General features: G+C 40.4%; 1 protein-coding gene across 1 annotated transcript in view; it reads right to left on the reverse strand.

The window, feature by feature from the left end:
• HACD2 (3-hydroxyacyl-CoA dehydratase 2) overlaps positions 1-14,866 on the reverse strand; it is an 81,154-nt gene that overhangs the window by 57,927 nt on the left and 8,361 nt on the right. Inside the window, exon 3 of the mRNA XM_020899486.2 lies at positions 8,455-8,473. Within this exon, the coding sequence (XP_020755145.2) occupies positions 8,455-8,473 (19 nt within the window). The remainder of the gene's footprint in view (positions 1-8,454; positions 8,474-14,866) is intronic.

The raw sequence follows: 14,866 nt of genomic DNA on the forward strand, positions 1-14,866 counted from the left end.
ATGGAGGTTTCTCAATACTTAAAATAGACTTACCATATGACTCAGCAATTCCACTCCTAGGTGTAAACCCAAACACTAATTTGAAAAGATACATGCTCACCAATGTTCACAGCAGCATTATTTACAATTGCCATGATCTGGAAGCAACTTAAATGCCCCTCAGCAGATGAATAAAGATGTGCTACAGACATAAAATGGAATACTACTCAGCCATAAATAAGAATCGAAATTTGCCATTTGCTGCAGCATGGTTAGTCTTGGAGGACATTATGCTAAGTAAAGGAAGTCAGAAAGAAAAAAACAAATACTGTATAAAATCACTTATATGTAGAATCAAAAATGAAACAAAGTGAATTTAACAAAAAAGAAACAGACCCACATACATAGAGAACAAACTAGTGGTTACCAGTGGGGGGAGAGAAAGGAGGAGGGCAGGATTGGGTAGGGGGGTTAAGAGATACAAACTACCATGTATAGAATAAATAAGCTATATGGATATATTGTTCAGCATGGGAATATAGCTAATATTTTATAATAACTATAAATGGAGTACAACGTTTAAAACTGTGAATCACTATATTGCACACCTGCAACTTTTAAATCAACTATACTTCAATTAAAAAAAAAATGCACTGAGAAGGAAAATGTACTAAAACTACTATACTTAAGTTTCCTAATATTCATATCATAGGTATATTTAAACGGGGTTTTAAAGGTGGGCACTAGTGGTAAAGAACCCACCTGCCAATGAAGGAGACATAAGAGATGTGGGTTCGATCCCTGGGTTGGGAAGGTCCCCTGGAGGAGGGCATGGCAACCCACTCCAGTTTTCTTGCCTCCTCCCATGGACAGAGGAGCCTGGCGGACTACAGTCGATAGGGTCACAAAGAGTTGGACACAACTGAAGCAACTTAGCACACAAGCACACAGGTATATTTAAACATCTAGTGCAGCCTCCTTTTGGAGAAGGAATCCCAAGGATAGAGAAGCCTGGGAGGCCATGGGCCACAGGGTTGCAGAGAGTCAGACACCACTTAAGTGCTGCACACACGCAGCCTCCTTTTTATCACCGCTCAGATAACTGACCTACACCTCCAAGGCTACTTCATAGTTTCACGGCATTTCAGATCATCCAGCTGAAAGGAATGTTAAGAGATTATCTATTATCTAGTCCAACTCCTAGTTCTTCAGATGTGGAAACTAACACCTAGGGGGAGGATAGCTGACTTGTCACACAGCTAGTGATATTTCTAGTGGGGCTGGTTTGCCTTAGCTTGATTCCTGATGGCCTGGAAAACAAGATAATATTACCTCACAGAGAAGAGATTTTAAATATCTCAATAACAGCTTTCAATTCAAACCAAACCCCAAGCTGTTCCTACAAGTATGGCAAAGGGTAAAACTCCTTGATCTAGGCTCTCTTCATGGCTTTCCCTTCTGAACTCTAACTGAATGCAGAAATCCTCAGGGATTATATTTTGCCCACTAACAACCAATGGAGAAGCCACTACAGCTTACTGGGTGCTTGCTAGGTGCCAGGAGGCTCTCTGATCCTGAGACCTAACTCTCCTTTTGTTACTGGGAGCTGACATGGGGTCACATGGACCGTGTTGGCTCTTTTCCGTCCTGTTCTTACTGTGCTCAACTGTTGAGTTCTGGTTAAGCCCAGTGTGCATGAGCTCTGGGTAAGTCCCCCACCTCCCCTGCTCAGGCACTCTGGGCTCCTGATGAGCATGCCCTATTTCTACCTTCCTTTCATCTCAGTACATTCACACAGAGCTGGGAACAACTTAGGGAGCTGTGTGTTCCAGGCAAAGGACATTTTATGTACAAAATTATGGAGTGTGAAAATACAAAGTTTATTCAGAGAACAGTGAAACTCTGGGTATAAGGAGCAGAACATGCAGGTGCTAAAACTGTCTTTCTTTCCTCTTCTCTCTCTGTCTAGAGAGGAGGAGGGAAAATGTGATCAGGAGGCAACAGACTAATCAAAGTGCCAAAGCAGAGGGAGACTAAGCTAGGCTGCTCTGAAGGGCTTCAGTGATCTGGGAAAGATTACGGTTTGAACATGGCTATGGTGGAGTTCTGGTGTCAGGATGCTGGGAAATGACTATATTTATTAATAAATGACAAAGAAAGAAATGCAAGGAGCTGACCAGGCATCTGACCTCCACAATGCACCCAGACAGCCCTCCAGGCAATGGACACAGGCTGGCCTGCTGGGAAAGGTCAAGTCCATTTCCCCACCTCAAAGGGCTTCTCCTTCCCCTGCCAGTACCACAACTAAGTATGCCCCCAGGCAGAAAGCAGTTTCTAAATGTAAACCTGAACCATCTTTTATTCCCCCAGCCAGGAAAATGGGCTTGGGGAAACGGGTCCCAGGGTTGAGCCCAGTGAGAACAGGGTGGAAGAGAGCCAGCAAGGTCTGTGTGACCCCATGTCAGCTCCCAGTAACAAAATGGGAGACAAATCTCAGGATCAGACATTTGTATTTTGGGCATATGACTATTTTTACATTGTTTGTGTTTCTGATACTCATTCCCTTTCTATTCCTTCTCACTTTTGGTAAAGTTCATTTTAAAAATGTCAACCAGGCGAAGAGGAACCAAGGTAGGCAGTTTTGTTTCTGTGCCCCAGCCATACCTATGAGAGTTGGATGCGAGGTGAAAGCAGAATTCCAGGTGAGCAGATCCAGGGGAATCACCCCTTCCCTCCACAATGCTTTCCTTTCATTGTTCTCTTTAGCCGCACCATGGAGGGTTCTGGGTCTGGCTTCTGTGATATGTGAGGGTTGCTCCTTCCCAATACTGCATTGGAAACAACTGATGAATGCTTGACCCTCTGGGGGTGGGGCAGGGGGAGATGGGAGGCGTACAGTTTGGACAGGATTTAGTTCTCTGTCACTGCTGGGAGGGGAGAGATTTCTGGTGGGAGGAGATTGGGTCTTCCGGTGCTTGTCTCTTCAGCAGCTGCCCCTTTCCTCCTTGCCATCATTTGTTACTTAATAAAATCAGTCTGAAGCCACATGCTACCTCTGTAAGGTAATTACAAATTTCTTAAAATTCATTTTTTAAAAAATAAACAAGTTTATTTTGTCTTCGAAAGGAGGCTCCCTTGGAGCTGGTCATCCTTTAGAGACTTGTACTCCTTTTATCGCTTGGGGAGCTGGAATCAGGCTTCCCCAAAAAGTGTCAGCTCAGAAATTTGATGACTCATATTTGCAAGGTAGGAATGCTTACCTTTATTGTTTTTATGAATGTGACATTTTAAAATCAAAGTTTAATTTTAAAAAATGACTTTTCAAATTATAGCTTTCATTTTGTTATTTGTGACATTACTATTTCTGTGTATTACTTTTGTATAGTTTATATTATTTCATTTATGATATTCAGCTTAAAATACACATTATTATTTGCCTTATTAAAAAAAAAAAACAGAAGTGTCATCAGTTTGAGAGAGGTGCGCAAGCTGGAACATACAGCAAATATTTGAAACCACAAATCTGGCCTAAGTGAGGGCTTCTGTCCTTGTCTGTTGCTGATATTAGAGTACTAATACTCAACTTCAGACACAATACCCTCTGGGCTATGACTGAGCTCCTATTCTAGAGTTTTCAGTCAAGAACTTCTAAAGTTATTTATACTGACAGTATAAGTTCCAATACTTATCGGAAAAGACTCTGATCCCGGGAAAGATTGAAGACAAGAGGAGAAGGGGACAACAAAGGATGAGATGGTTGGATGCATCACTGACTCAATGGACATGAGTTTGAGCAAACTGGGAGATGGTGAAGGACAGGGCAGCCTGGCGTGCTACAGTCCATGGGGTCGCGAAGAGTCAGACATGACTGTGCGACTGAACAACAACAATAAGCTTCAACACAAAGATTCACCAAACGCACAAGGTCACATCTTACCAGTGTCACCAGTTCCCATCCCTCTACCTCTAACTTCTAGCCCAACAAAGTGAGGTAACCATACTCCGGAGTCAGCTGAGAACCACTCACATCCAGTATGCCTCTTCCACAATCTAATCTGAGCAAAACACAGAAAAGCAGATACTTCTTTCAACATAAACTGTACCACATGATTAAGAAAACCACAACTCTTCTTTGTAGCCTTGTAAAAGATATGTACCAACTGGGTTTAAAATCCTCATTTCCAGAAAGAAAAACACTGCATAAATAAATTACTACAAATCTTGAGCTGAGGGCTGCAACCACAGCATTTAAGAAATACTATCCCAGAAAAAAGACAGTGTATGATCTCATTTGTACATAAAATCTAGGGAAAAAACCCAAACTCACAGATACAGAGGACAGACTGGTGGTTGCCAAAGGCAGGGCCTGGGGTAAGGGGAATGAATGAAGTTGGGCAAAAGGTACAAACTTCCAGTTATAACATAAGGAAGTCCCGGGGGTGTAACGCATAGCATGGCCACTATAGTCAGTAACACTCTATTACATACCTGAAAGTTGCGAAGAGAACAGACCTTAAAAGTCCTTATTACAAGGAAAAAACTGTACATATACAAAGTGATGGACATTAACTACACTTATTGTGGTGATCATTTCGCAATATATACATATATAAAATTATGTTGTATACCTGCAACTAGTACAATGTTATATGTCAATTATAACTTAATTAAAAAAAATATGTCCTCAACATGTGTTCAAATGGGCTATCATTTGCTCCTCACCAAAAGAAATCTTGTTCCTGCATTAGCAGAAGCTGGGACACAGAAACCCATTTGGAAAGACAGAGGCTTGACTTTCTCACAGAAATGAATCCCCCATGTAGAATTTTAGTTTACTGTTTCACTGTCAAAACTATGAACAAGCAACTCCAACCCATACTAAGAATAGGCGGCCCTGAAGTCCTCACTTACACACAAATTGCAATTGAGGAAAAGTCAGAATACGTAAAAGTTATATTAATCTAAATATGGAACATTACATTAGGGACAGAATAAAACTTTTAACATTCCATGACATTATTATTGCTAATAGCTACCATTTTCTCATGCATGTTTTACATGCATGTCCTATTTCATTTTCACAATAACCTTAGAGGCAGGTATTATTATCCTCCATTTATTGATGAAGAAACAAAGGCACATAGAAGTTGTGACATCTTGAAAGTCACAGCTAATAGTAACCCAGGTCTGACTGAGGTCTACATTTCTTACCAACAATACACAAACTAAAGATATCTCAAGGCTCTAAAACAAACTTCTAAAAGACCAAGCTGGTACAGTGAAGTTTCAGAAGGACACAGGAAAATAAACCATCATTCCAAAAGTAAACTCAAGTCATGAGTAAAAAAAGAAATAAAGGATTGCCTTTAGGCCAATGCTAAAAAGAGCCTATTTGTGATTATTCTTATTGAATTTTAAGGAACTGAAAACATTTTGAAACAAGTTTTGGAAAATGTCACCAGAATTTAGTAGGATTATGATCAAACGTTCACCGAGCTCCCATTAGGAGCCATGAACTGTTAAGTGCTAAGACACAGAAATCAACAGGAAACAGTTCCCAGTCTCAGAAACATTCAGTGATGTTGGTGAGAGATACAGGTACAGTGACAGACCATAATATATTGTGGAATGTGCAATAAAAGAGTTGCAGGGTATTAGAAGAAAGTGAGGAATGGTACATAATCTAGCCAGTGGGTGGCAGGAGAGTTTACTGGGAGAAGTTGCCTGCTGCAGAGGGTGGGCTACCACTACAGGCAGAGCACGAAGCCTGGGCACAGACCAGAGGTAAGAAACAGTGCAGTAGCATGGCTTATGGTGGCGGGGTTGGGGTGGGGGGGAATGCTGTGGGGTACCATGAGGTCAGGGTTGCTGAAGCATGCAGTGGGAGGCAGGGACACAGGTAATGCTAGGGAGGTGTGCAGGGTCCAAATCATGAAGAAGTTTAAACCAGTGAAGCGTTTTAAGCACACAAGTGACATGGTCAGAATTATCTTTTAACTAAATCCCTTGAGAGATGTAAGCAGACTTATAGCCACACAGCCATAGGTTCAACTTCCAGCTCTAGGGCTTATTAGCTACATGAACCTTGGAGAGATATAAAACCTTCTACGCCTCAGTCTTGTCAACTGTAAATTGGGAAGTAAATAAATAATAAATGTAAAGTACTGGGACATAGTAAATACTCATTATAATGCTCGCTGTTATTACTACTAACATTAATATGATAAGCCTACAAGTTCAGGGAGATCCATATGGGAATCCAGATAAGACATACTCGGGTCCTGAATAGGACTGGAAAAAACAGGAGACTCTGAGAACTATTTAGGGAACAGAACTGAGAAAACCTGATGACCACCTGGCTATGGGAGTGTGGGTAGGGAGAGGGGGCAGCATTGATGAGCCTGGTCAAAGGGATGCAGAGGAATTATGCAGTAATAAGGGAGGAAGGCAGGATCAAAGATTAGGTTAAAAATTATTTTCAGGATGGAGCATTCTTGTGAGCTGAGATGGAAAAGGCAGATGACAAAGGGTGATGATGCAAGAGACAGAATCACTCATAGAACAAGGTTCTTGAGAAAATAAGAAGGAATTTTAAAGTATCTCCTGTGTGTTGGGCACCACACAAAGACCTAGGGACACTGGTCAATGAACTGTCACAGCAGAATGTGACACAGATGCTAGTCCTCGGAGTGCATCCCATTAGAGAAGCTCCGAGGGGTGGCCATCTGACTGTGGGCCTCCTGAGCCTAAGTCTGTGCCTATCTACCTCTCTACTCCCACTACCCATCAGTGTCTTGCCCCATCTGGGAGGCATTCAATCAAGTTCTTGGTGTGAATGAATAAATATACTTGCCCCAAATTTTATTTCTAGGAGTAGAAATTTTATAAAGAGGCCTGAAAATATGAGAGAGATGTAAGAAATTTGGGTATTAAAATACAATTAAATAATAATTAAAATACTAAAACATGCAAAACACACATCTAAGAGCTTTACACAGAGGCAGCTGAATGTTAAGAGACTGGGGGAGCCTGGGGGCACAGGGCTGAGTCATGTGGAGAGGCCTGAAGTGGTTCCAGAACTCTGGCTGAATATATTCCCCAATCTGCAAATTTAAGCATTTAAGAAGGGACACATTTTTCATCTCAAAACTACAGATAAAGGACTAAAAAGGGAACATACCATAGATTATACACTAGCTGAAACCCAATCACCATAAAATAAAGTCAGGCAGGTGGGCTCTGGCTCAGACTGGCCAGGTCCCAAATGAGGCTATACCATTTAGTGACCATGTGACCTGGTCCAGGTCCCTTAACCTCTCTGGTAAAGCTCAGACCATCTGAAAACAAATGAGTCTCCAAGCTCCTTTCAAATCTCTTGCTTAAAGGTGCTAAAGCACCCTTTCTTAACCTTTTGAATCACATACTTACTCTGAGAATCTATGAAAGCTATGAATTCTACCTACCTTCCCAAAATAAACATAGGCACATTCATACAAAATTCTGCAAATCATTTCAGAAATTCTTAATTGCAGACCTCCTTCTAGTGAGAAAATAGATGAGGTACAATTCCTTATAAAGAAGATATTTGTCTTTAAGAAATAGAGCCCAGGTATCAGAGTGATCCCTCTATGGCCTGCGGTGAAGAGCTTGCTGGGTTTCCACCTGAACTGTAAGTCTCCTCATCTCTGAATTCCTCAGGGCCCCATATATAATAAGTACCCATTTCATTTATCAATTATATTGATCAGGGCCATAACGGTTTGAATGCATAGTTTTGGAGTTTTCAGACCTTTGGTGCTTCTCAATGAGTTATCAACTTCGAATCCTCCCTTCAAATATACAGACAGAAACCACCATAGGCTTACTCCGCAGGGTCTGTCAACTTTCCAAAATTGATTTCTGCTGCGAGGAGTCTAGCCACCCGAGACTAGAAGCTTTGCCTCAATTCTACAGCAGAATTTTATAACCCTCCCCATTCCCCCAAAAGGAAACACACTGAATCTGCTTTTAGTAAAAATCCTTCACATTTGTATAACCCTTTGTACTTTCCAATCTCTCTCACTTACATTCATCTATGAGGTATGCAATATACACAGTACTCCATTTTAAAAGATAAGGAAGAGAATATAACATTCAAGTAATCGGAGAGGGCTTTCAACAAAGTCTAGCACCCTAAGTCACATGGTTATAAATATGTTAGTGTTTCTCTATTTATCCTTTATTCAAAAGGTAGAAGAAGTCTTTTTAAAATGACACAGAAAAATAGTCATGGCATTTAATAAACTGTTCAATGAACATCTAAATAGTACCTATGATTTTAGAAGCCAAGAGCCTAAGCAATTTTATGAATAATGATTAAAGTTTAGTTTTTTTAATGTTCAGTAAGAATCTAATCAACCTATTATTTATGACTTTAAAAAAAAAAAAAGCAGAATTCACAGTATGTAAGTAGCGGGTGGGGGATTCCATACTTACCTATTGCACAATGTAAAATCTGGAGAGAAAAAAGGGGGAAAAGAGAATTAGAAAAGATCAATATTATATTAATAGCTTTACTGCATACAAATCAGCCTTCACTCAGAATAGAGCAGTGTCTGCCAGTAGTATTGAATTTGAAAAATGAACATTCCATTTTTAAACTTCCCTACAGGGTATCTGACAAAATGCAAATTCTTATTCAGTTTTTTGTTCAGTTTTAGTTTATTTATCTGTGGAGGATTTCCTAAGGAGTAAATCTCACCCAACAGCTTAGCAGATGTCAATGACTTCTTTTATAAGACATAAGCTGGTGAGAGCAGTAGTGTACAAGTCCCCTGTGCCACACTGTACAGAGCTGCCACAGACTATGCAACACAGGATCAGAAGGCACCTTCCTTGCCTGGCAGGCCCTTCAATGCAGACATTCATTCCACAAAGCTCCACCCTTGGGCCCCATCTAATCTCTAACCCCAGATCTCTTTGAACTCCAGCCCCACATTCCTTTGGACATCTAAAGCTAGATTGGCACACTTCAACAGGTAGTTCACCCTCTCTTTCTTTCATACCTACCTGCCTCTTGACCACCAACCTCCCACTCTCAGTTCAACGGCTCTTTCCTTTTCCTCACCCCCAAATCAAGCAAGTTTCCGAGTCCTGACAATGCTTCTGGCACATCTTCCCCAGTTTTTTATTTCCAGTGCATAGATCAGACTGCTATCTCCTCTCTACCTCAATGGCCATCTAACCAGCCAATTAGGTTTTTCCAAATTCCTTTCTAATTCATCCTGTATCTAGCACTTTAACCTGGGTGGTAGTACTAAAGTAATTTGAAGCCATCTACAAGATTGATTTAATGGCCAAAGTTTTTCTGGATGGTAAGACTAACAACTATTGCAGTACATTTTAGAATTTACAGTTCTGTAGCTGTCATTGTGTTGTTTGAACTAACAATAACCCTGGCAGATGGGCAGGACACAAACCTCTATTTCCAGATGAAAAAATGAAGACTTAGAAAAGTTGTCCAACTTAAATAAGGTAGTAAGTGATATTCAGGATCAAGAACCTAGATTTTATTTATAGTCTACTTACTGCTTTTTCTATCATTTCATTGTACATTAGTTATATCTGCAAAAACTATAACTTGACAAGACTCAGTTTTATCTACAACATGCCTAGTGAGACTCTGTACTCAAGTCTACTATTCTGCTAAGTCTTTTTTGAAGAGAGTGGGGCAGAGGGTGGCTTGGATAAAAAAAAAAATTAAGCTGCACAAATGTGTTGATAACTGATAAAAGAACAAAAGAATTACCAGACTTTAAACCTTACATTTTTCAAAAGAAAACACTACTAAGAATCTCAAATGTATGAATATTACAAGAGAAGCTGAACCTCCTGTTGAAAAACTAAGGAAAACTAAGCAACTCGCTGATTAAACTGAAATGGAATGAAAGATGAGCAACGAGCATCCTTGAGACAAGACAGATGATAGTGCCTAGACAGAAAACCTACTCTATTCATGTATGTGGCAAGACATCCAGGCTGCTGATTCACAATAGGACACTGCAGAAAAGGATATGTAACACTTAAGGCCGATCATATCTTCTTTGTGTGACAGAACAGATCTTAGTCATATGAGACCCAATCTCCCCCTTTTAATCATATATTTTATAATGCCTCCTTTACTACATAATTCGGAAATGGTATAACTTACCTACACAAAAATGAAAACAAATAAACAACATCCTAACTGACATGTAAATTAGGAATAAGAAGAAAGTTGTTTATTTAAAAAAACATGTATTTTCACATATAAATGCTTGGGAACACAATGACATAATGAAGCACTCAGATACAGGTATGAACTTACGATGAATAAGCTTGGATTTAAAAATAAGAATATCAGAAAGCACTTTGGGCAAGAATAGGAAAATAACAGAACAGAGCTACAGGCCAGCACTAGACTAGAAACAGTATTAAGACAATAACGAACATAGGGAAATAATCTTAACTGAAGTTAAAATAATGATAGCAAGTAAATAACAAAGTAGAGGAAATGAGGAAGTATAAACATTATCGCAAATCATGCTAGGTCTTATTTATTTGTGTGATGTCAAAATAATCCCCTAGATAATGTCCCAGGATAGGGTAATAAGAACGTATCACCAAAAATTTATCCTTCTCACTTGAAATCCCATTGAGACATACAGCCTGTACCTAGTCTGTAAAAAGAACTTGGAGACGATATACTCTGAATGGCGTGACAAGGAAAGGAATATGGATTAGACAAAAAAAAAAACTAATGAAAATACTGAGATGATGTGATAACATGGTTGTGTAATAGACTTCGAGTAGTTTTAGGAAGAAAGTGATTCAAACAAGGGCAATATAAAATACTATTAGTTATATTAAAGGAATCAAATGAGATTCCTGCATTACATGTGTTGCCATTAACCAAAAGTCTGAACAGGAATCTCAAGTCTGTTTCATATTTTCAGTCAGTTTCATTCCTTTTTCAGTTATAACACTATTGCACTGAAATCCTTTTCAACTAACTATGCCAGCTGAAAATACTATAATGCTTATAGAACAGAATGTGCAGTGAACAAATTACTCAATTTTGAGATATCTTTATTTCACTTAAGTTCCCTCTTCATTCCAACTGTGGTAGGCAGAATAGTAAAGATGATTCCCTTAAGATTCCTGTTCCTAAGTTAGCCAATCAAACACTAAACAAGGTACCACAGGGTACAAATTTTGCAAATGTAGTTAAAAGTCTGAAGTCAATGGACTTTAAGGTACAGAGATTATATGGATAGGCCTGATCCAACCAGGCCAGTCTTTTAAAAGCAGTTTTCTCTGGCTGGTGGTAGAAGAGGAAGTCAAAGATATTCAAGGAACAAGATATTCAATATGCCATTTCTGGCTTAGAAGCCAGAGGAGGCCATGTGCAGGGACTGGAGAGCTTCTAGGAGAAAGGTGTGACCTCCAGCTGACAGCTAGCAAGGAAATGGGACCTCAGACCTACAACCACAGGTAAGTGTATTCTGTCAACAAGCTGAATAAGCTTAGGAGCAGATTCTTCCCCAGGGGCGCCAGACAGAAGTCAGTCCAGTCTTGATTCCAGTCTTGTGAGACCCTGAGCAGAAAGAACAGCCAAGTCCAGTTTCTTATAGAGCTGTGAGCTAACAAATGGGTATGGTTTTAAGCTGCTAAGTTTGTTATTTTGTCATGCAGCAAGAGAAAACTCAGAAAACAGCCTTCCAGCTTAATAAGCTTTTTGCTTTAGTACAAATATGTACTACAAAACTATCAGTTTATATTTGAAGAGGGGTTAGCCCATGGTACATACAAAAGTCAGTGAGGATACAGGCCTCCATTGCTCTGGACAGTCTCAGACATCGCAAGACATCTACTTATAGCACCCTCACTCACTGAGGCAATCAAGATACCTACCCTGACAAGTTTCTAAATTGCACTTTAGAGGGACCACACTGCTCTTGTTGAGATCTACTGATAATCACTAGACTAAAATAAGCATTCCTCATTAGAAAAAATTTAGAAGACTTGCCATATTCAAAATCTCCCGTGAAGATAGGTCATAGCACTAATGATCCAATGATAACTGCTGGGAGTGCTCACGTGGTTGAATGTTGCCCAATGTGTCTGCCACCAGTGTCCATGTCCCCAAGTGACCCCCACCCCCCACCTCTCCAGAAGACTCCCCAAGACCAGTAGACTGAGGCATGAATGGAACTGATAGAATTTGCACACAGGCAGCCAGGTTCTAGAGCTGGTGCTCTTAACCACTTATTGATTTTGAGATCTGTGCCTTACAAACCATGAATATTCAGGACTTGGAACAGTACATTTGGTTTGTCCTTGTGTCTGAAATAGAGATAACCAGAAGTACAGATTCAGACTCATTCATGAGCAGTTGCTAAGGGTTAGCTGGATGGTCAGGGACTTGGAAGGAACAGGACTGGAAGATAGTGACAAGAAAAGATAGGGAAAAAGTATGTGGATGGGTCTCTTAGAATGGCATAGGATTTGACAATATTTATCGCACATCAAAGTGAAGTGAAAGTCACTCAGTTGTGTCCGACTCCTTGCGATCCCATGGCCTATACAGTCCATGGAATTCTCTAGGCCAGAATACTGGAGTGGGTAGCCTTTCCCTTCTCCAGGGAATCTTTCCAACCCAGGATCAAACCCAGGCTTCCCACATTGCAGGCGGATTCTTAACCAGCTGAGCCACAAGGGAAGTCCAAGAACACTGCAATGGGTAGCCTATCCCTTCTCCAGCAGATCTTCCCGACCCAGGAATCAAATCGGGGTCTCCTGCATTGCAGGTGAATTCTTTACCAACTGAGCTATTAGGGAAGCCTATGGCACATGAATGCTCACCAAACTGCATCCACTGTAAAGGAGACTCTTAATAAGAGTGAACAAAATGATATACAGTATTAATATCAATTAGCCTCTTTTCCCAGCCATCCCAGTGTTTCCTCAATAGGCTCATGAAACAATTGGCCATGGAGGCAAGAATGGAGGCTACGCATGGGCTCCTCTTAGCAAGGCAGACCTGGTTAACCCTACTGCTGAGTGCCTAATCTTCTAACAGCAGAGATCAACATTAAATGCCCTATAAAATACCATTTCCCAGGGAGATAGCATACACCTGGATGGTAGGTTGATTACACTGGACTTCTTCCATCAAGGAGGGAGCAGATATTTGTACTTATTGGAATAAACACATATTCTAGATATGGATTTGCCTTCTTTGACCACAATGGCTCTGCCAGCCTTACCATCTATAAATTCACAGAGTGCCTTATCCAAGGTCACGGCATTGTAACAGTATTGTGTCTGGTCAAAGAACACACTTCACAGCAAAAGAAATCCATACATCAATGGGCTCAGGACCACTGAATCATCTGATCTTACCACACACCCCATCACCCAGAAATGCCTGGCTTAGTTGAAAGGAAGAATGCTTTACTGAAGACTAAGTTATAATGCCAACTGGGGAAACTTCCCTTGAAAGAATGCGGTTCTACCTTACAGGATGCCATCTACACTTTGAATCACAGATGCTATATTCCTCATAACCAGATTACAACGGTCCCAGAATCAAGAGGAGGAAGTAGGAGTGGCTACTCTCACTATTACACCTATTAACTCACCTGAAGAATTTTTGCTTTCCATTCTGGCAATATTGAGCTCTACTGGTTTAAAAGATCTTAGTCTTCACAAGGTTACTGGCTGCACCAGGTGACACAACAATGGTTCTACTGAACTGGAAGATTAGCCTGCCCCCTGGCCATTTTGGGCTCATTATTTATGCTAATGAACCAACAGGCAAAAAACAGGGTTTACTGATGGAGTGGTTGATCCTGATTGATATCACGTTGCCATAGGCAATGGAAGCAAAGTGGACTATGTACAGAAGCCAGATATGAGGCACCTGTTAGCATTTCCAATAGTAAAGGTTAATGGAAAACTTACAGACACCAAAAAGAGGCAGAATGACCAACGACTCGGACTCCTTGGGAATGAAGGTTTGGGTCATTCCACCCTTATTGCTGTAGTAGCACTGTTAGTTGCTCAATCGTGTCCGACTCTTTGCGATCCCACAGACTGTAGCCCACCAGGCTCCTCTGTCCATGGGATTCTCCAGGCAAGAATATTGGAGTGGACCGCCATTCCTTTCTCCAGAAGATCTTCCTGACCTGGGGTCGAACCCAGGTCTCCTGAATTGCAGGCAGATTCTTTACCATTTGAGCTACAGGGAAGACTTGCAATCTGTACCACGGTCTAAAGCTATGCTGCCAATGCAGTAGTCACTAGAGCTTATTTCATTTTAAATTAAAAGGAAATAAAACTAGAAAGTCATTTTCTCAGTCTCACCTACCCCATGGACTCAACAGTAGCTAGTGTATCAGAGAGATAGCACAGATTTGAAGTATTATCATTGCAAAAGTTCTTCTGGACAATGCCAGTCTAAAGAATTAATTTTATTAATTTACACATCAGTTAGAAACCCTTTGATGGAATTCTTTCAAAGTTCTATTATTTTGGTAAGTGTTTTCAAAATGTCTCCATCTGTAGGAAACTGCATGGTCTCTTATTCAGAGACCTAATGCATTCTCCTGGCTTCATGTGAATCTTTTTATTTTTCAGAGTTTAAGGTTCCAAGTTGTTTTACTATTACATCTTAAGATTTTCTCTTTTCTGTTAGAAATCACTTATATTCATTTTAAGTTTAAAAATTTAACAAGCAGGTACTCAGGAAGGGAAGAGTTTTTTCCTTGAAAAACAGCTCCTATGTGTAACTCCATACACTCTCAATAACCACACTGAGAGGGGCTTTCACTTCCAAAAAATTTTCTAGAATTTTTCTTGATTATTT

This window comes from Odocoileus virginianus, chromosome 4 (assembly GCF_023699985.2).
Source record: "Odocoileus virginianus isolate 20LAN1187 ecotype Illinois chromosome 4, Ovbor_1.2, whole genome shotgun sequence".
Classification (NCBI taxonomy): Eukaryota; Metazoa; Chordata; class Mammalia; order Artiodactyla; family Cervidae; genus Odocoileus; species Odocoileus virginianus.